Source organism: Drosophila serrata, unplaced genomic scaffold, assembly GCF_035046125.1.
Source record: "Drosophila serrata isolate PLE 108 unplaced genomic scaffold, ASM3504612v1 contig_241, whole genome shotgun sequence".
NCBI lineage: Eukaryota > Metazoa > Arthropoda > Insecta > Diptera > Drosophilidae > Drosophila > Drosophila serrata.
The window spans coordinates 474,747-493,558 of record NW_028257139.1 but is presented as its reverse complement, the minus strand read 5'-3'; the positions used below and the strand labels follow the sequence as shown (position 1 = coordinate 493,558).

Here is an 18,812-nt window from a genome sequence, read left to right as displayed (position 1 = left end):
TCCCTTGAATAAAAATAAAACAAGTTTTGAGAGTTTCAATTGCAACAAAAATCGCTTCGCATTTTACTAAGAGTTCTGCGTTTGGCCCATAAAACAATTAATTTAAAAGTGCGCTCATTAAAATAATAGAAATATAAATAAATATTTAACAGCATTCTATGTTCTATTTTCTCCGGCTCATAAGTATATTTGTTTATGTATACATACATTCATATATTTATACATATAAATATATATTTATAAAAATTATTGTACTTCGCTGCTTACAACAAACTATTTTACAATTTTACAAGAACACAAAATCGAAACTCGCTAAAGGTATGTATTGTGTGTATGCTAAGGGGGAATGAATGTACACAGAACGAAAATTAAAAAACATTAACAATTAGAATAATAACGCATACATCTCTTTTAATTTTAAAGCATTTGACTACATCGCATACTTTGGAACATTGCTTGGACTGAGTATAAATAATAATTAGAGCTAACTAATAAATATGCAGAGTTAAAGATATGCCATTTTGTATGAGTGAAACTAATTAATGGACTGTTTTGTGGTTGCGGTTGCGGTTACTGCCTGGTTCTTTCTTTGTTCCCTGGTTTTGGTTTGGATATTGATATATTCCAATTGCTTTCGATCATTTGGCCAACAGTAGCTACATACGTGTTGTATACTAGTAGAATCGTCAGAGTCTAAAATAAAAACTTCGCGTTCTGCATCCGATCATGAAGGTAGTTTGTCTTTTGTATCCTTCCGTATTTGTTAATTGTCGTGTATCTGCATTTCCAACTCCACATCTGAGAGATTTATCTGCCGCATTGAATTGATAAACATGTAGCGCGACGTGTAGATGTAGAGCCAGCGAAACCACTTCATCTGCGACTGATGCTCCTTCATGGCACTTCTCACAATCGCCGCCTCCCTCCAGTTCAGAATGCACCTAAAAGACACCACGAGGATTGTTATTCAAAAAACCAACTAATGGGATTTGGGCCACATTTCATACCAATGTGTTGACATAAAGCACGTGCACAGAAGATCGAAAATGGACAGATATTTTCTGACCACATTTATCGAGTCCAAGGTGTAGAACTCGCAATCTGCAACGGGATGATGATGATATGTACATAAAAAATTGCTCTATACTATAATATCTAGGGCTATAAATAGCGACAAATGCAACGATGGGCACGCCAATTAACATGCACCCATTGTTTGCTGCCCGTCGCCGCCCGCGTGACTCGCACGCCTTCTCGCCTCCTCACCTTTGGGCAAAAGGTTGGCCAAGCACAGCGATGCGGCCGCGTAGTACACGGCGCAATGGTTCGGATGCGAGCTGACGCCATCGCGATCGAACGTGAATATCGCCTGGATGTCGAGACTTTCAACGGCGTGGAGTATTAAGCTAGCCACCACATCCGGGCGCCAGTCCACATTCGGGTCATCCGGCAGGTTGGTTGCATTCATCAGCACAATGTTGGACTCGGGCACACCCAGCTTGGAGCACGAGCGCCACAATTCCTGACGCCTCAGCTTGGCGGCATGTTCGTAGTTGCCTGTTCGTGAAAAATGTATTGGATTAATCGGACAATATATAACGTAATCTTTAGGATACGATACAAAGATAGTAAATTAAAGTAATTGCAAAACTCTAAAGCTAACAAACTACAATTTCTCTGACAGTTTTTGAGACCATTTCGATGATAGGTTCTTGGATATAAATTAATTTTGGTTCTGGTTTTTAATATCTATTAATAGACATTGAAAAAATTGAACCAAAACCGTAGTGGTGCAACAGTTTCGGCTATAGAATAAAAATACATTTGTTTGGGTAATCTAAAACAAAAAATACATTAATTGGCGATGTTTTCCATCGAACCAAATCCGTGACAGTTCAATAATGTTCGTTTGGTTATCATTGGGATTATATTAATGGCCGTTATTGCGCCAAAACAAAAATCGTAGGACTATATAAAGGTTGGAAGCTGATTTTGAGAAGGGTAAACGGTTAATGATTCTATATGTATATCTATCAATGGTTACGACGATGACAGGGGATGATGTCATTGATGACTAGTTCTCACCGTTGGACAAGCAGAGTATGTACACCTGGCAGCCTTGACGCTGTGTCAGCGAGTAGATCAGTGGCCCAAAGAACATACACTCGTCATCCGGATGGGCGGTTACCAGCAGGACGCGCTCCATATGCGTCGTCTTTGGCAGCCGAACGCTACGCAGCCGTAGTCCGGACTGCAGTGCCTGTTTCAGTCCACCAGACTCCTGCTCGTCTCCGGTTCCGGGCGGAGCATTGTTGTTGTTGTGAGCCCCGCCAGTCGGCGGCGTGGAGAGCCAAAAGGTGAGCTTGTAGAGGCCCAGGCATACTAGCAAGTACACCACACAGGCGATCACTACGTGCTCCAGTGCTTCGGCGGAAGTGGACTTGATACGGCAGTATATGGCCTGCGGGGTGAAGGTGAGCTGCTGCACCTGCTGCTGCAGTTGCCGCCAGGGACTGGACTCTCGATCGATGCTGCTAGAGATGCTGGCCACGTACTCGCTCAGCCAGTTAAATCTCATCTCTCATTGCGTCCGGCCGCGGGTGAGAATTTGGCGAGAAATTCTTCACCAAAAATGGACATGTAGCGGTGGCCAGGCGGAAAGGCGATAAAAAGCGGCGATCACGGTGCGCGGCGTAAAGTTTGACTATGTCACTAGGAGGATCGTTGCTTAATTGGTAGTTTAATACTTGAAAACGTTTTGGTTTTGAGCCCGCGCACCGCTTTTGCTGCTAAAAACTATACATTTTATTCCTTTACGTGTTTTCGTCTTTCGGGGGCAGCAGCTAGGGATGGGCAACTGCACCAGGTGCGTGGCATGTGCGTGAGTCACGCTGTTTTGAATTCTTGTTGTTGCGCCCAGGTTTTTACAGCCTTGTCGAGTGCGTCAGCCGCCAGCACAGGTGAAATTATCAAATTAGCACTCGAATAAATTGATAAACTCTATATTGCCATTCATCGTTCGCTTGCGAATTGCACGCCGTGAGCGAATATCGGCACGTCTCTAGCAGTCAGCTGTTTGGTAAGAACACAACAATAGGGGTATTCTTAATGTAGCAAATATAGCAATTTACAAGTTTTTTTTTCATAAAATCCGTGTATTTACATATGTATTGTATACTGATTTATTTAATAAAACTTATTCAAATTGTCCTTTTCCATATAGTTTCTTAATGTTGGTATAAATATAAACAAGAACACTTATTCATATCACCAAATTACAAATGAAGTTATTTTATTACCAATAAACCGATATAAATAATGCACTTCAATTCATTTGAAAATAGTTTTATTTATAATTAATATGAATAAGAATATTGTGATTTAGAAACGCGCTTTACTGGAGTACCCCAACTGCACGTTTACCGCAAAAAATACCTCACCAGAAAACACCACAGAAAATACTAAGAAATACCCGCGAAAATACCGAGCGCCTGCTCTCTCCTCTCTGAACATGCAGTCTAGTTTTTTTTATTTTGAATAAAATTTAAAGTCACTTATTTGTATGAAATTAAGCATTTAGTAAGTTTTTGAGCGAGTGATTCGAGTGCCCGAGAGCCCGTTGACCGCCCCCCGACCGCCCAAGCATCGTGGGCAGCCCAAGAAGAGCCGCTAAAAGCGAATAGACCAGGCACCCAAGTCGGCAGCGTGCCGCACATCAAACCACGGAGAGCGAATCGAATCTCCCAGCAGCGAGTGGAGGAGGCGTGCGAGGTGCATGCAGCACGTTGTAATTAGGTTAGCAGCATAACATAACATGGCACAGCACCAACAGCAGGGCATGGACTCCGCCTTGTTCGAGCGCCGATTGCGGCCGGTGTACGGTAAGTGGAGGAGACGTTGGGAGGGAGCCAGAGACTAATAAAGTTTAACCTCGTTAATAGACAACCTGGAAGTGGGCAACAACCGCAAGGCCCTGCAGGAGTCCGAAAAACTGCTGCGCAAGCATCCCACGCTGCTCTGCGCTCGTGCACTGAAGGGACTCTCCCTGCTCCGGCTGGGGCGATATGACGAAAGCCATGGCTGCCTGCAGAGCGTCGCCGAGGAGAAGCCCACGGACGACTCCACTCTGCAGGTCCTATCCTTCTGCTACCGGGAAATGGAACAACGTACGTACGAGGTTTTCGATTTAGTGCTAAAATGGATAATGAGCTGACCTTTAACGTTGTAGCTTTACAATTTATTTATGAATTCAATTCCATTTTTCGCTTTGTGGGATCAAATATCACACCAAATTATCTCTCAAATTATCACCTCTATAATCTAGGCTAAAGATGTTCCATTTATTGAGATAAGGCATATTATCACTTGCCTTTACACTAGACATTGTAACCGAAACTCTTTTGGATCTGGCTTTACCTGATTTAATGTAAAATTAGCTGTGGGAGAATAGATTCGAAAGAAACTCAGGCAATCTATTTTCCTTTTTTATAAGATAGTGATTATTTTCTTTTCCCAATACCTTTATTTATAAATTTCGTTACACTTACAACGTACATAAGTGTAGTTTCAAGCTAAGAATCAATATGTTATACATAACATATGTATACTTATTAAATATATTTAGCTATGTTTTTTAAAAGGTCTTAGAGACTATAAAAGGTAGATCTGATAATCATTATAGTTATCAGGCAATAAGGTTAAAACTTTCAATATATGTATATTTCTTCCACTTACGTTATATAGTTAAATTTTAACTTTCAGTATTTCTATATGTCAAGAAATTGTATTGTATAAATCAATTTCACCTAAAGGCTAAGAAGTCATGTTGTCTTTTAAGTTAAAAGCACGAGAAGTGAAGAAAATCTTTGGCTTGATTGGGAAAATATTCAGAGTTTTAGAAAGTCCTTTAAATTTTGAGATAAAAGCCAAAGGACCTAAATTTATTTTTTAGTGCAAACAAATAAAAAACATGAAGATCTCTACAAGCTTTTAATTCCAGTTAAACAAATGCAAATAAATAGTAAAACGATTTTTTTTTTTCAAAGTAAAACATCCGCATTTGCATATCCACCGAGTTCCCATCGACGCCGCCCCTGATCACGCATACGAAGTGCCCACAATTCATATTTTCGTATTTTTCTTGGCACGCGCACCTCGCCCGACTAATTAAAATCGTATTCTCTTAGTCTGACGACGGCGACGGCAGCAAGTGCGTGCCAACGATTTGAATATATAGATACCTGTACTGTAGCTATTATTGCTAATTTTACATATATCTCCGCCTCGTTACAGTGGATAAAATTGTGGAGCTGTACCAGCACGCGGTGAAGCAGAATCCGGGAAACGAGGAGCTTCTCGCCCACCTCTTCATCTCCCATGTGCGCGTGGAGGACTATAAAGCCCAGCAAGCTGTTGCCCTGCAGCTCTACAAGGCGCAGCCGAAGAATGCTTACTACTTTTGGTCTGTGATCAGTGTGGTCTTCCAGGGCATCCGGGGGCCAGAATCGGCGCTGCCGGAGAAAAGAAAAATTTACCTGGGACTGGCGCAGCGCATGGTCGAAAAGCACATCAAGGAAGGCAAACTAGAGACGGAACAAGAGGCCTTCCTCTATCTCCACATCCTCAAGCTGCAGAATAAGTATCAGGAGGCATGGGAATTCCTTACCGGCGAGTTGTGCGCCAAGCTCTATCCAGGTGCTCCGGTCAGCATGAAGTTTGAGCTCCTCAAGGAGTTGGGCAATTGGCGGGAGCTAAATGAGCTACTGCAGCAACTTTTGGATGCCGAGTATGTACCACTAGATTATCCATTTATGAACACTGATGATATTTATAAATCATTCTAGCCGCGATCGATGGGATTACTACAAGGAGTACATTCAAAGCTCCTTTGAACTACTGAAACTTTCGCCCAAGGGAGAAGAGAACGGAGAGAAAGATTCGCTGGTCAGGTGTCAGGAATTCCTCCAGCGCATCATAGAGTCTTCGGAGCGCAAGAAACGGGGTCCCTATCTGGCCCGCTTAGAGCTTCACCAGCGGATGAGGGCGGGTAAACTGCCCGCGGAGCAGCTAATCGGCGACTTTGACGAGATGGTCATTGAGTACTTTAACCTGTTTGGCGACAAATCCTGCTGCACCCATGACATCGCCTTATTCTTGCCCGCAATTAGCATGAAGCAGCGGCAGGCACTGGCCAGCAAGCTGCTACTGGAGAGCGGAGTTAGTTCCACGTCGTTGCCGCAAAATGTAAGTAATTAATGACTTCCATCCAATATCTTTAAATAACCAATGGGGAAAAATAACAGAAGGAGCAGATGCAGAAACACCTTTGTGCCCTCCAAATCTCTCGTATGTGTGGCTCGCACATTGAGCTACCCGTTGACCACCTAATTGCCTTCTATACGGCCCTTAAGCTGCACTACGAGCATGGCAGGAGTACGTTCGGCAAGAAGCTGCTGGCCACTGAGATGGGACCATCGGATGCGTATGCCTTGCTGGCGGCAAATGTGATGTACGACCTCAGCCGGAGGGAACACAAGTCCGATCATTTGTTCGAAGCCCTGTGCCTGTTGCAGTATGTCCTTCGCAATAGCACGAGCAACTTCCACGTGAAGTTACTAAGCTTAAAGATATACCACCTATTTGGCTGTCAAGTGGGTGCCCAGGAGATGTACGAGTATCTGGACATCAAGCAGATCCAACTCGACTCGATGGGATATGTGCACTGCCAGCTGTTGCCGCTGGGTGGACGCTTCTCCGGCACCAGAACCGTCTACGATGCTACGCTGAAGTTCTTCACCAACAGTTACAAGGAGCGGCTGGAGTACATTGCCTTAACGTACCGCTTTTGTACGTTCTCCAAGATGGAGGAGTTCATGAACTTTAAGGAGCGGCTGACTAACAGCCTGCAGTATGTCGCCTGCTCGGTGGAGGCCCAGATCTGTGATCTCGTGAGCTGCTATGGAAATGTTACGCAAAATCTTACCGCTTACTCGGCGATGAGCATTGAGCCAGCGGAGGATCGAATTGCATGGCACGAACTGAGTGACAACCGGGACTTGGACGCCATTATTCGCTGGGACCCGTTGCACCAGGTGAATGCTGCCGAGGAACGTAAGGAATCCTTCGACCAGGAGGTGGAGGTGCTGCAGGTGCGTTCGTTAATGCTTCGCCTGTTCGCTTCCTTCATCGATCTGTATCATGGCTCGGGTGCGAAAGATGTGCCAGCGGGAACGGAGACTGCCACTCTGGACCTACTGCGGGAATCTTGGACGGGTTTGTTCCAACGCCTGCGTCTGATGAACTACAAACCGCTGCCGCAACCTTTTCTAGTCAACCTACTGCCCACGCGCCTGCACCTGCTGCTCAAGGTGCCTTACGAACGGTTCTTCGATGACCTGGCCCAGTTGGTTCTCGACCTGCACAGCGGATCCGGAAAGCTAGCCGAACAATGCAAGCGGGTGGGAGACAACGTCATCATTGTAATGGATGTGTGTGTAAAGACCATCGCCGAATGCAACGAAGGGAACGGCAAGGACGGCCTATGGAACCGGCGGGAGCAGCAGCAAAACGTGGCCGCCAGCCTAGAGGCAAGTTACATTGATGCTCGAAGTAATATTTCTAGATTACAATTCATAAAGTTCCTTTCTTATAGATTTTATCCCTGTACGCATTTCTGCTCTCCGTGCTGAACGAGAAGCTGCAGGTCAGCTCGAAGACTAAGACAAAGAAGAGAACGGCAGACAACAAGGAGAATGGCCCACAACCAATTAGCGAAAAGGAGCGCAGCCAGATGGTGCAGGAGCTGATGCGCCAACTAAAACATAAGCTGGAGGCCTGTGATGCGGCTATACGTGAGTAGCTTACTTCATTCACACATAATATCTAAATATGCTAAATTTTTCCTTACATTTTCTATATTTAGGCACTTGGAAGGCGCCGGTGCTACCCCGGGATCTTAGCTCCTTCATGTCAGACATGTCGCTGAAGCCGGAAGTGGAGGCCACGCTTATCGGGGATGTCTCGGCTACGTTTAAGGACTCACACGAGCTGATGGTCACCGAGCTGCGTAATTTGCTGAAGGACAAGATCCGCATGGCGGCCAAGTAGATGTTTCTTTGCTGTGCAAAGGCCATCAGCTAATCACGATCCAAGTTCATAGTTTGTTATTTAATTTTGTTAACGAATACAACCAATCGTCCTCCTACTTTTCCCGCAATAATTATCTCGATCACAGAGCCATGTCAGTGTCAGCACTTTTAACTCAAGTTTCGGCATTTCCCTAATACAACGCATTAAAAGTTGTAAAGATTGTAAAACAAAAATTTAACAATACAAAGAGAAAAGATTGTGTACCGCTTGCAAGTAAGTTAAATAAAAGATGAAATTGTAAAAAGTAAAACCGAACGTGAAATGTGTAAACCAGGAATCTTAAGTTTTATACATAAGAATTTTCTGTATTTTATATTCTTACAAAATCGTTCCAGTGCTGCCGGCTTTTATCGTGTTCAGATAGCCGGCAGTTCGTGGATCATTTAAATGCTGTTGGGTCTGCATATGGGCGACCAAATTGTGAGTGCGGGCAAAGGTCTTGCCGCAGAGTTTGCACCTGAGAACGCATGAAAAGAATTGTTTGTTGTTAATTACTCAAAGTTCAGCTTAATGTAATCGGTCTTACGTGTGAGGTTTTTCTCCCGTATGCGTTTTGTAGTGTTCTTTCAAGACGCTAGAATATGTGAAGGTTTTGCCGCATGTCTGACAAGCATAAGGACGTTCATTTCGATGGGTTCTACAGGTGAAATTGGTAAGGATAAGTCGTAAAAACGTAAAAAAAATAAAACATTTTAAAAAGTTATTCTCACACCTTTCGTGCTTCACAAGGGAAGTGCGATCCGCAAAGCAGCGTTGGCAATATTGGCAGGTGTAGGGCTTAGCTCCCGTGTGCTGTCGTATGTGGCGCATCAACTGGTAATTGACATGAAAACTCTTGTGGCAGATCCTTTAAAGGGAAGACAATGATTTTAATAAGAGTGCAATTTAAAATCAGGAACTTTCCCTACTCGCATTCGTATGGTCGTTCATTATTGTGCCTTCGCATGTGCGTGTCCAGGGTGCTCTTCCTAGGATAGCCATTGCCACATATCTCGCATATATGCAGCTTGACGTTACTAATCGCAGGCGCTGGAACTGTTTCAACTGCCAACACCACTGGCCTCTCCTTCAGTGACGAAGCTGTTACATCCTCGACTCGTTCCTCTTCGGCCCAGACAGCCTCATCAAGCACCTCCACCTCTAGTTGCTCCAGCTGTTCCGTTTCCACAACAGGCTCCTCTACATCTTTCACCACATATTCACTTAGGAAGTCATGGGAGCGCTGGCAAATCTGTCGGAACTTATGGGCGAGGATTAGAAAGGCTTTGCATTTTAGACAAATCCTGGTGGGGAAATGCTCCTTGCGATTTATCTGCCAAGAAAATGTTGATTTAAAGCTATTATTAAAAAAACTTCGACAGCTTTCCCCACCTGAATTCCACTGAAACTCTCGAGTTTCTCCCACAGTAAATTTCCGCCTCGCTCCTTGTCCTCGGCTTCGTCGTAAAGGGAGACCATTTGGGCGTCACCATCCTGCAGGCACGTCCTGCAAACGTTTAGCATATCCAGTTTCAGCTCCATTTTTGCTGTTCTCTTCTCCGGTGGAGATCTTTAACAGTTGGCTCGCAGGCTTCGTTTACGGCTTGGAGCGTGCATTCTTCACCAACAGTTCATTATGCTCCATTCAGAAAGCTTTGTAATTAGTTACGTCATGATCGGTGATCCTAAAAATGAGGTTGATTTCTTATTCTTATTATTGTTATCCTTCGTGTTCGTTCTATTGCTTTATTCTTCTTCTTATTCTTTTTGCCTTTCACCGGTAACGATTGTTTTGATTCGTTTACCATTCGCCCCGAATGCGCTCAAATTTTAATTTTATGAGAGGAACAGGAGCAGGAACTCTACTGGAGGACAGAACTGTACTCGGATAACAGGACGATGCATTCGCAAATGGAACAAAAGGAGCCCCAGTGTCGCATCTGTCTTTTGCTGCCCAAGGATGAGTCTCTCATGCCCACGGAGTCGGACTTTTGCGAGCAAATCCAACGCTGCACTGGAGTTCAGGTGAGCATAAGTCCTTGTGATTTCTAGAATCACACTAAGAAATATAATTTTTGTATCCTTAGATCAAGGAGAGCGCTAGCTTGCCCAATCTAATCTGCACCAGCTGTGCCCTGCTACTCCGGGCGGCACTCAAATTGCGATCGCTTTGCCAAGAAGCGGAGAAAGCGTTGCACCAGCAGAGGATCAAAATCGACATTGAAGATAATGTCCTACGGCTGGAGGATAAAAGTAAAGATCTGCCCAGCAAGGAGGTTAGCTGCAGTGACAGCGAAGTGGAGTACGAGTACCTGGAACCCTACGACTTGGATGCGCCTGGTAGTGTCGATGAGATAATTAGCATAGAACATTTGACCTCAACTCCAACATCACTCCTCAAGGAAGAATCAGTTGAATCTATGACTCCAGAGCCAGAGGCAGGTGAAGATGATCAGGCTCTTTCGCTTTCCTGCAAAATTTGCAATAAATCTTTCCCCGATCGGATAAAGCTAGCAGCTCATCTAAAGGTCCACAACAAAGAGAAACCACATGAGTGCGAGTAAGCCACTGGTAAGATAGATCACTTGGCCTTGTGGAGTAACCTTTTTTTCTTTAAGGATCTGCCACAAACGCTTCCGGCAAACGCCACAGCTGACTAGGCATATGAACACACACACGAGGAACCGTCCGTACAAGTGTGATTATTGCGATTCTTGCTTTGCTGACCCTTCAACCCGCATCAAGCACCACAGGTAACTTGAATAAGCTTTCTCAGGAACACTAAAAAATCATAAAATATGTTTTAGAATTCACACCAATGAACGTCCGTACAAGTGCAAGCATTGCAGCAAATCGTTTGCCTACTCCAATGTCCTCCGGGTTCACATTAAAACGCATACGGGTGAAAGACCGTTTAGTTGCCAGCACTGCCAGCGAACCTTCTCTCAGTTGCACCACAAAAACGCACACGAGAAGTCCCACAAACCAAAAGACTACGCAGAAGCCAAGATCAACTTGGTAGAGAAAATAAAATAAGTTTAACACGGTTTTTAAAAAGTTGTTTCATTATAATCAGACCTCCGCTTGCAGTTGGAAAGAAATAAAGCCTTTCTAGCCGTACTTTCCTCTTTTTCTAGTTCAACCAAGAAGCAGTTTTATCGCTTGGTCGGTTTTATCGGTTGATTCGGGATCGTTTTCTTCCTGGGATCTTATAAAAGAGTTTTTCGCTTACATTTTTTAGGCTTTTCTTTAAAACAGAATAGTTTCTTAATTGATCGGTTTTATCGTTTGATTCGGGATCGTTTTCTTCCTGGGATCTTATAAGAGTTTTTCGCTTACATTTTTAGGCTTTTCTTTAAAACAAAATAGTTTCTTAATTGATATTTTAATGGGAGTTTATATTGATATTTTGTATATTTCAAAAATATGTGATCTTCATAAGCTATTTAGATTTATTACAAATCACTCTTAGGACTAAGAAAATCATAGATAAAAGCTACTAAATATAAGATCAATATATACAATTGAAGACTTTTTATGGAGTTCAAACTAAAACTATTTGATTTTAAAAGGTTTGTAATATAAAAGCTTGTAATTTAACATTGATTGTAAAATTTAAACTAATTTTTGTTTTGAAGTCGCAGTACAATGGAGATAAACGATCTTAACTTGAAACTAACTAGTGAGGAACTCCGTTATCTCTTCCTTTACAAAATCGTCGTCTGCATTCATTTCTACAGCTGATGCTTTCCAGTTATTGCGCTTTTCTTGCGTCACTGTCTCCGCGGTGTTCTTCATCTCTACATCTGACGCCGACTTCCACTGACCACGCCGCTCATGTGTCACTCGATGTAAGCGCATTTTGTACGCCTTTACAAAGCCCTTGCCACAAAGGTCACAACTGGGAAAAGATAAACATTATTTTAAGAATTCTACTGTGAAAGGCGGAAGGAAAACTTACACGTGCGGCTTCTCCCCCGTGTGGATCATCTTGTGAAACTTGAGGTTGTCCGAATAGGTGAAGGTCCTGGAGCAAACATCACACTCATAGGGACGCTCCTTGGTGTGAATTCTACGGATGGCAGTAATGTTTTAAGCCATTAGTCACTGTGTTCCTCTGTTGAAAATATAACTTTGAGACATACCTATGATGTTTTGTCTTAGTGGAACGATCGGCAAACGCAGCTGGGCAATAGTTGCACTTGTAAGGCCGGTTCCCTGTATGGGTGTTCATGTGCCTTACCAGCTGCTGATTCTGAACAAAGCCACGGCCGCAAATCCTGCAACAGAAGTAATTTTAATGAGAATCATTTATTCCAACGCATGGGTGTAACATACTCGCATTCATGGGGCTTTACACCCGAGTGGAACTTCATGTGCTCGGTAAGACGGGCCTGGGTGGGATAGATATTTCCGCATACATCACAGATATAAGTGCAGTGTTTTTCCCTTGGTTTTCGGCCCAGCTTTCGGTCGACGGGATCTCCATCCGCAGTAGGGCGGTTTCCCTGAGATGGTTTTTTGACAGAGCGTTGTCTGTTGACCGGCGTTTTGGATTTAGGCTTTTCCTCGGCTAACACACTTTCATTTTCATCGGAGCTGAGAGCAAAATCAGTCATATCGTTGCTTGCCAATTGGTTCGTTCGGATTAATCCGCTTGTTGAGCGCGTTCTCGATTCTTTAACCGTTGGCGTAGAAGGCAAGGGGGAAGTGTTATCAACAGGGACCAATTCCTCAAATTCCTCATATTCTGCATAAGATTCTGTCTCCTCCATACCGGTCTGTACGCCATCAAAGACAACCTCCGGGTTTTCCGCCTCACTGCTGCCATCGTATATAATGGTTTCTTCTCCTTCGGCTCCCTCCACAACGTACGTGATCATCTCATGGGATTCTTGTTCTTGGTGAGCCTCCTCTTCCGTTCGAAGCTCTTCCTCCTTTAAGGCGCCTTCTAGTTGGCTTGTGTCCTCTTCCCAAACTTTGAACACGTTCTCAGCGGTGAAGTCATCCGAGAGATTCTGGCTATCTGCATCTCCGCCTGTCACATTGGTGTTCCTTGCCTCCCGGGCAAGCATGTCCATGACGTGCTGGTGGGACCGCTGACAGGTGAGCCGGAACTTATAGGACAGTCGCAGGCACCGCATACACTTACTGCACATCTTATCGGGGAAGTTATCATCCTGGCTGACCTGTCGGGAGTTAATTTTCTCAAATTAAGGCTCTTCTGGGTGACTGAATCCAACTTACTGGTACCCCAGCGCAGATGTGCAGCATTTGGTCCAGACGAGTGCTGGCCGTATGGCTAAATATTTCATGGAGCGTCTCCTCGCCATCGCCATTCAAGCATACGCGGCACACAATCCATTTCTCGTTGGACTCCGTTCTCATGGCTAATTACGCAGATCTAGTTAGTCGTGGTTTTGGAAAATGCACAAATGCCAACAGCTGAATGCAAGCGTCCGGGGCCATTCACAGGGGAACGCGTTTACGCTGACACCGTGCGGTAAGTATCGTATGACCATTTCTGGGGATCGCAAGAACTATCGTCAGGAAATAAATAAAATATTAATAATTGCTCTAGGAAAACTAATTTGTTTTTCTTTGTATTATCAATTATGTTGTTTTTAAAAACATATCTTTAAAATTCGACTGTCTTTTATTTTTAAATATTAAAGTTTCAGACAGATTATATGTTATACCTTTGCACGATACTATCAGAAATGTGCAACGCAACGCAATAAAAGACACATTTTCGATTCTATAATGTAAATATGTTTTTTAACATACTTAATAGCCGAGCCAATCTAGCCGTGTCCGTCTGGCCAAATCGGACGACTATATCATTCAGCTTCCATAGAAACAATCGGAATATTTGTTAGAAAAACAATGATATTTTATCCGGTTTTCAAATTATTTTTTTATGTCATTTGAGATATAGCAACTTTGAATTATTATATAATTTCGGGTACAATTCTATGAAAATCAAACTACTATATTATAGAGCTGGCATATGAACGATAGAGAAATTATTAAAACTTTTTCAGTTTTAAACATATTTTTCTCAAATTTGAGTTATAGCCATTGTGTATTATTTTAGAATTTTGGTTTAAATTTTATGAAAATCGGTTCACTATATCATATAGCTGCCATAGGAACGATCGAAAAATTTTATAAAAAATATTGTAATGTTGTAATGTTTCCAGTTTTCAAAATATAAATTTGAGATATAGCCATTTTGTATTATTTCATAATTTTTTTTTTTTTATTTTATGGATGTTATATTAAAATTAAGGAATTTCTTGTAGCTTTAATAATAAATTTACAAATTTAAAGTATTTGTTTATAAATATACATCGCTGCATTGTTGTTTTTATCGATGTTTTCCTACCTTCAATGGTCACCCTGCTAATCGCTATTCGCGTTGCAACGCAGCCAGCTTGTCTCCCGACTACATTGTATTTTTTGGCGTCGTCTTCGTAAAAAGCGAGCGTGTTCTGTAAAATAAAATATAATCGATTCCAGGATAGAACCACGTTTCATCCTCGACAATGAGAGACTCGGCCGCCCAAGCAACTGCGGCTGCGGCACCTGCAACCACGCAGAAGTGGATTGTGTGCCGGGTGTGCCTGCAGCAGCCCAAGGAGCCCATGGCCAGCATTTTTAACGATGATACGGAGAAGGACATGACCCACATGATCCGCGAGTGCGGCGGAGTGCCTGTAAGTGTGTCCCATTTCCATGAAACTCATTTATAGTTTTTTCTGATTCCATTGGCAGATCAAGAAGTTTGATCACTATCCGGACAAGATATGCGAAAAGTGTTGCAAGATGCTCAAGATGTCATTCAAGTTTCGGCAGACGTGCCAGCGTTCCTACGGACACCTGCGGCAATTCGTGGCCCCCGTGGAAGTAGAGCAACGATCGCCTGCAAAGACAAGGGCAAATCAGTCATCCCATCCGAAACAGGAAACCGAGGAAATGGAGCATGACCAGGAGTTAGAGGATGAGGACCTAGATGGAAGCCAATATGCCGAGGGTGAAACTGAGGAACCGGCGGAAGTCCAGGTCCACGACTACGCCGACGATCTCGAGGAAGGCATACTCGTAGAACTTGAAAAAGATCGCCTTGTGGCTGTTAAAAATGAACAGGTTGAAGAGGAAGGCATCATAGAGGAGGTGTACGATGTGTACGAGACCTACGAGGGGGACATTATCACCGAGCAGGAAATGGCCGAACAGTCGCTCTCTGGACTCTCGGCAGACATTGAATACCTAGAGCAAGTCGATCAGGATCAATTAACCGAGAGCGCTCAGGAAGATGATCCTGACGAGGAAGAGTTCATACCAACAAGATCGGCTAGAGCGGCGGCTAATAAGCGCGGGACCATAAGGCGACGAGCCAGCACGCGCAAGGTAGCAGCATCGTCATCGAAATCAGCTGCAGGAACATCCAAGGACGGTGCACGCGGTGGTAACCCGCTGAAGATCAGGCGGCTCAACGATGCGACCACTACGAAAATCCTTATTAATGAGGAGGGCGTATCAATTGGTGAAGTCTTGGCGCGAAAACATGCCGGTGTCAAGACTAAGGGCGGCCACAAGATTCTGGTTGGCGACAAGAAGGAATTTAAGTACATCTGCGACGTTTGCGGCAACATGTATCCCTCTCAAAGTCGCCTGACCGAACACATCAAGGTTCACTCTGGCGTAAAGCCTCATGAGTGCGAGTAAGTGTTTGTTTTCATCCATAAATTAGGAAATATGTACACTCAAATTTTTTCGTAGCTTAAAAAATCAAAATAACTAAACTCAAGTTTTTGCTTTTCAGGATCTGCGGCCACTGCTTTGCCCAGGCTCAACAACTGGCCCGGCACATGAACACACACACGGGAAATCGGCCGTACAAGTGCAGCTACTGCCCGGCAGCCTTTGCTGACTTGTCCACCCGCAATAAGCACCACAGGTTAGTGGGTTTAATCAATTTTTATCTGAGCTGGATTACATCAATACTTATCTCTGGCAGGATTCACACCAATGAGAGGCCCTACGAGTGCGATGTGTGTCACAAGACATTTACATACACCAACACGCTGAAGTTCCACAAGATGATTCACACGGGAGAAAAACCACATGTGTAAGTTTCGCGCCTTCTATTTCTCAAATGTAATCAATATCTGAATGAAAAATGTTTGGAAAATTTTTCAATGGCAAATGTTGATCGATTTTAAAGAGATTCTTATCTTTAATTTTATTTTCGCTTCCTCTCCTTTAGGTGCGAGATCTGCGGCAAGGGCTTCCCCCAAGCGTACAAGCTGCGTAACCATCGGGTCATTCATGAACGCCGCAGTGTCTCTAGCAGAGACAACGTCGATGGACTGATGGGTTACGACACGACCAACATTGTTGGCCTAGAGATGTAGATTTTTTTTCCCCCAACAGGGGAAACTTTAAATATTAATAAACACACGCGTGTAATTACAGATCTAATTATATTGATGAAGTTTAAGCCTAGTCTAATTATGCGGAAATAAATTAAGAATAGCTGCGCAGATGGTCTTCGCGTCGGTCTCCTCGGGATATAGCTGCAGGACGGCGTGCACCTGGTGCGGTGGAAACAGACTGCCCAAGTGATATCGGAGCAGACGACGCTGCTCCTCCCGTGGCAGTTGATGTGAGCTGTGGAGTTCCTCGTTAATGCGCGAATCGGAGGCGGAAAGATGGACAAAGTTGTGAGCGGGCAGTGGCAGTACCAATCCCTGGTCTGTGACCGGGGCGGAGGGCGTGCGCGTCAGATACTGATGGTGATAGTTGGAGCTGGACTTGTTGGACTGTTGATGCTGCGGCGGCACCTGCTGCTGGAGAGGTGCACTGTAGGTGGGCACTAGAAGGCGATAGGCGGGCGGCGGTTGTTGACGCTGCAGCTTCTTGTGGCGGTTCGGCTGGCTGGTATCCGCAGAACCCTCGGACAGATCCATTTGGGCCGAGAAGCCCTGGCACACCTGCTCGATGGTATTCGATTTAGTGCGTCCCAGGGGCTCCCGACTGATGAGTGAGTTGATCTTTATGTTGTTATTGACACCCGGACTGAGCATTTGTTGCCCACCATTGCTGTGCAGGGGCGCACTGTGGGAGGCCTGAAGCGGCAGGCGCTGCAGCAGTGGACCCTGATTGTGATGCCGAAACTTGCACTTCTGCCCGTAGGTGCATTTCTTACCATAGGGACACAGCTGCTGTGCATCCACCATTTTCTGCTGCGTTTGCGAGCAGAGGAATAGGTCCAGGTTTGGGCCCGATCTGCCCAGCGGATCGTCGGGTGGCATGAAAATGTCGTTCACAAAGGAGTACATTAGCAGGCGCTCCTGCACCACACGTCGGAAGTCGTTGCTCTCCAAAATCAGATCCCTGTAGTTGTCGTTGGACACCACAATTCCGTCCGTTTCCACGGCCAACTTAAGGATAAACCGATCATCGTAGCAAGACACACGCTTGCCGTCCAGATGCCGCGATGGCGTGAACACTAGCACCCGTTCGTGCTCCAGCTCGTAGAGCAGCTCCTGGTCGGCGATGTTGTTGTTGGCCAGTTCCTTGCGCCAGTTCGGCACGAAGGCGGTGATGTCACGGTGACCCCTTTGCCGGAACCAGTCCACACAGATGCGGATGCCGCGGCAGGAGAAGATCAGGTTGTTGCCGTGCGACAGGGCCACGTTGCTGCCATCGATGACAATGTGTCGCAGGGCGGTGCTTATTGGCCCGGCCGCGGTACTGGCATTGGTTACAACCGGGTTACTATTGGGCGCCGGATTACTGGGTCGGGGGGCGTCGGACGTCAGTTTGATCAGCTCAGCCAGTAGCTCATTTTGCTTGGCCTCCGATCCCAGGCGGGTGAGCGCCGAATGTATGGACTGCTCGCTGTAGCCCAGCTTCTTGGCGAACTCCAGATTCTGGCGCTCCGTTCGGTTGAGGCTGGGGCCGAGACTTTCGTCGTCGTCGGAGCAGCTCTCCTGCTTTCTCACTGGCAACTTGTTGCTGCCTTGCTGCTGTTGTTGCTGTTGTGGCTGATGTTTTTGCTGCTCGTGCACTTCGCAATTCATTTTGATGCGCATTTAGTTGACCAGCTGGTGGCTCTCCTGTGGCTGCTTGCTTCTATTGTTTGGCAACTCCGATATGTTGTATATTTAGCCGTCTGTGCAACAAGTTCCGTCTATTTACATTTACAGACTTCCGTGTTGTTGTTTTTGTTGCAGGTAGCTAGAGTGCAGTGTGGCCGCAGGCCGAGCAACGGAAAATACCACAAACAAGTTGTATATAAAGGTGTAAAAAGGCAAAGCTTTCGCGACAAAACATTAACAAAAGAAATAATAGAAAATTTTAAATATTTAATAAGTACGAATGAAATGATTAAGTTTAAAAAATTTTCGGGTCCTAGAAAATTAATAATTAATTGAATTTATTTGAATTACTATAAATACTATAGACAAAAAAACCTCACTATTTATAGAAAGAGTAATATTTCAAATTTAAAAATATTTTATATTCTATCCATGAATTAACGGAAAATAAGTATTTTAGAATTTTTAATGAAATTATAATGTTCAAGGCGTTTTCAGTATTTTAAATTAATCGACCTAATTTAATTAAACATGAAATTTATAGGCGAAGAACACAATTAAAGTATAAATTTATTT

The 18,812-nt window shown here is 44.3% G+C and overlaps 7 protein-coding genes across 11 annotated transcripts; 3 read left to right on the top strand and 4 right to left on the bottom strand.

The window, feature by feature from the left end:
- Positions 1-24: 24 nt before the first annotated feature.
- Positions 25-3,063, bottom strand: PIG-L (phosphatidylinositol glycan anchor biosynthesis class L). The gene is made up of 4 exons (XM_020957016.2): positions 2,086-3,063; positions 1,267-1,557; positions 1,008-1,101; positions 25-941 (listed from the first exon to the last, which is right to left on the bottom strand). Exons 1-4 carry the CDS (start codon positions 2,576-2,578, stop codon positions 764-766), a joined length of 1,056 nt encoding a protein of 351 aa, XP_020812675.2. The 5' UTR covers positions 2,579-3,063; the 3' UTR covers positions 25-763.
- A 400-nt stretch (positions 3,064-3,463) lies between these two features.
- psidin (phagocyte signaling impaired) lies at positions 3,464-8,398 on the top strand. The gene is made up of 7 exons (XM_020957273.2): positions 3,464-3,881; positions 3,942-4,166; positions 5,293-5,785; positions 5,844-6,243; positions 6,303-7,586; positions 7,652-7,850; positions 7,922-8,398. The coding sequence occupies exons 1-7, from the start codon at positions 3,815-3,817 to the stop codon at positions 8,104-8,106; spliced, it is 2,853 nt and encodes a 950-aa protein (XP_020812932.2). The 5' UTR covers positions 3,464-3,814; the 3' UTR covers positions 8,107-8,398.
- Positions 8,399-8,430: 32 nt separating this feature from the next.
- Positions 8,431-9,930, bottom strand: LOC110187800 (uncharacterized). The gene is made up of 5 exons (XM_020957274.2): positions 9,520-9,930; positions 9,057-9,460; positions 8,861-8,995; positions 8,675-8,785; positions 8,431-8,605 (listed from the first exon to the last, which is right to left on the bottom strand). Exons 1-5 carry the CDS (start codon positions 9,667-9,669, stop codon positions 8,467-8,469), a joined length of 939 nt encoding a protein of 312 aa, XP_020812933.2. The 5' UTR covers positions 9,670-9,930; the 3' UTR covers positions 8,431-8,466.
- LOC110187878 (uncharacterized) lies at positions 8,671-11,184 on the top strand. 3 transcript variants are annotated; one of them, XM_086831689.1, is made up of 5 exons: positions 8,671-8,800; positions 9,979-10,152; positions 10,215-10,687; positions 10,746-10,880; positions 10,935-11,184. In XM_086831689.1, exons 2-5 carry the CDS (start codon positions 10,027-10,029, stop codon positions 11,161-11,163), a joined length of 963 nt encoding a protein of 320 aa, XP_086687815.1. In that variant the 5' UTR covers positions 8,671-8,800; positions 9,979-10,026; the 3' UTR covers positions 11,164-11,184. The 3 variants fall into 3 exon arrangements, 2 of the variants coding, with proteins under 2 accessions (XP_086687815.1, XP_020813021.2); XR_015271393.1 differs by lacking the exon at positions 8,671-8,800 and having other exon boundaries at positions 9,897-10,152; positions 10,215-10,467; positions 10,530-10,687; XM_020957362.2 differs by lacking the exon at positions 8,671-8,800 and having other exon boundaries at positions 9,897-10,152.
- A 338-nt stretch (positions 11,185-11,522) lies between these two features.
- trem (trade embargo) lies at positions 11,523-13,667 on the bottom strand. Its single transcript, XM_020957262.2, has 5 exons — positions 13,375-13,667; positions 12,466-13,316; positions 12,273-12,407; positions 12,089-12,199; positions 11,523-12,028 (listed from the first exon to the last, which is right to left on the bottom strand). Exons 1-5 carry the CDS (start codon positions 13,513-13,515, stop codon positions 11,803-11,805), a joined length of 1,464 nt encoding a protein of 487 aa, XP_020812921.2. The 5' UTR covers positions 13,516-13,667; the 3' UTR covers positions 11,523-11,802.
- Positions 13,668-14,522: 855 nt separating this feature from the next.
- On the top strand, positions 14,523-16,676 carry idc (zinc finger protein idc). 3 transcript variants are annotated; one of them, XM_086831687.1, is made up of 6 exons: positions 14,537-14,846; positions 14,905-15,854; positions 15,956-16,090; positions 16,151-16,261; positions 16,400-16,543; positions 16,629-16,676. In XM_086831687.1, exons 1-6 carry the CDS (start codon positions 14,676-14,678, stop codon positions 16,642-16,644), a joined length of 1,527 nt encoding a protein of 508 aa, XP_086687813.1. In that variant the 5' UTR covers positions 14,537-14,675; the 3' UTR covers positions 16,645-16,676. The 3 variants fall into 3 exon arrangements, with proteins under 3 accessions (XP_020812920.2, XP_086687813.1, XP_086687812.1); XM_086831686.1 differs by having other exon boundaries at positions 16,609-16,676; XM_020957261.2 differs by having other exon boundaries at positions 14,523-14,846; positions 16,400-16,676.
- On the bottom strand, positions 16,598-18,230 carry Regnase-1 (zinc finger CCCH-type containing protein regnase 1). Its single transcript, XM_020957260.2, has one exon. It carries the CDS (start codon positions 18,228-18,230, stop codon positions 16,641-16,643), a length of 1,590 nt encoding a protein of 529 aa, XP_020812919.2. The 3' UTR covers positions 16,598-16,640.
- Between the last annotated feature and the right edge of the window lie 582 nt (positions 18,231-18,812).

What these genes read in the sequence shown, in the direction of transcription:
- PIG-L (XM_020957016.2), bottom strand. Translation starts at nt 2,578, where the DNA reads ATGAGATTTAACTGGCTGAGCGAGTACGTGGCCAGCATCTCTAGCAGC. An exon ending in GGCCAACCTTTTGCCCAAAG is followed by an intron (nt 1,102 to 1,266) that starts GTGAGGAGGCGA and finishes ATCCCGTTGCAG; the next exon opens with ATTGCGAGTTCTACACCTTG. An exon ending in TGCTTTATGTCAACACATTG is followed by an intron (nt 942 to 1,007) that starts GTATGAAATGTG and finishes GGTGTCTTTTAG; the next exon opens with GTGCATTCTGAACTGGAGGG.
- psidin (XM_020957273.2), top strand. Translation starts at nt 3,815, where the DNA reads ATGGCACAGCACCAACAGCAGGGCATGGACTCCGCCTTGTTCGAGCGC. An exon ending in CAGCAACTTTTGGATGCCGA is followed by an intron (nt 5,786 to 5,843) that starts GTATGTACCACT and finishes AAATCATTCTAG; the next exon opens with CCGCGATCGATGGGATTACT. An exon ending in CCACGTCGTTGCCGCAAAAT is followed by an intron (nt 6,244 to 6,302) that starts GTAAGTAATTAA and finishes GAAAAATAACAG; the next exon opens with AAGGAGCAGATGCAGAAACA.
- LOC110187800 (XM_020957274.2), bottom strand. Translation starts at nt 9,669, where the DNA reads ATGGAGCTGAAACTGGATATGCTAAACGTTTGCAGGACGTGCCTGCAG. An exon ending in TCCCTTGTGAAGCACGAAAG is followed by an intron (nt 8,786 to 8,860) that starts GTGTGAGAATAA and finishes TTTCACCTGTAG; the next exon opens with AACCCATCGAAATGAACGTC. An exon ending in ACGGGAGAAAAACCTCACAC is followed by an intron (nt 8,606 to 8,674) that starts GTAAGACCGATT and finishes ATGCGTTCTCAG; the next exon opens with GTGCAAACTCTGCGGCAAGA.
- LOC110187878 (XM_086831689.1), top strand. Translation starts at nt 10,027, where the DNA reads ATGCATTCGCAAATGGAACAAAAGGAGCCCCAGTGTCGCATCTGTCTT. An exon ending in AACGCTGCACTGGAGTTCAG is followed by an intron (nt 10,153 to 10,214) that starts GTGAGCATAAGT and finishes TTGTATCCTTAG; the next exon opens with ATCAAGGAGAGCGCTAGCTT. An exon ending in GAGAAACCACATGAGTGCGA is followed by an intron (nt 10,688 to 10,745) that starts GTAAGCCACTGG and finishes TTTTTCTTTAAG; the next exon opens with GATCTGCCACAAACGCTTCC.
- trem (XM_020957262.2), bottom strand. Translation starts at nt 13,515, where the DNA reads ATGAGAACGGAGTCCAACGAGAAATGGATTGTGTGCCGCGTATGCTTG. An exon ending in GTAAAGCCCCATGAATGCGA is followed by an intron (nt 12,408 to 12,465) that starts GTATGTTACACC and finishes CTTCTGTTGCAG; the next exon opens with GATTTGCGGCCGTGGCTTTG. An exon ending in ACGGGGGAGAAGCCGCACGT is followed by an intron (nt 12,029 to 12,088) that starts GTAAGTTTTCCT and finishes ATCTTTTCCCAG; the next exon opens with TTGTGACCTTTGTGGCAAGG.
- idc (XM_086831686.1), top strand. Translation starts at nt 14,676, where the DNA reads ATGAGAGACTCGGCCGCCCAAGCAACTGCGGCTGCGGCACCTGCAACC. An exon ending in GCGAGTGCGGCGGAGTGCCT is followed by an intron (nt 14,847 to 14,904) that starts GTAAGTGTGTCC and finishes TTCCATTGGCAG; the next exon opens with ATCAAGAAGTTTGATCACTA. An exon ending in GTAAAGCCTCATGAGTGCGA is followed by an intron (nt 15,855 to 15,955) that starts GTAAGTGTTTGT and finishes TTTGCTTTTCAG; the next exon opens with GATCTGCGGCCACTGCTTTG.
- Regnase-1 (XM_020957260.2), bottom strand. Translation starts at nt 18,230, where the DNA reads ATGCGCATCAAAATGAATTGCGAAGTGCACGAGCAGCAAAAACATCAG.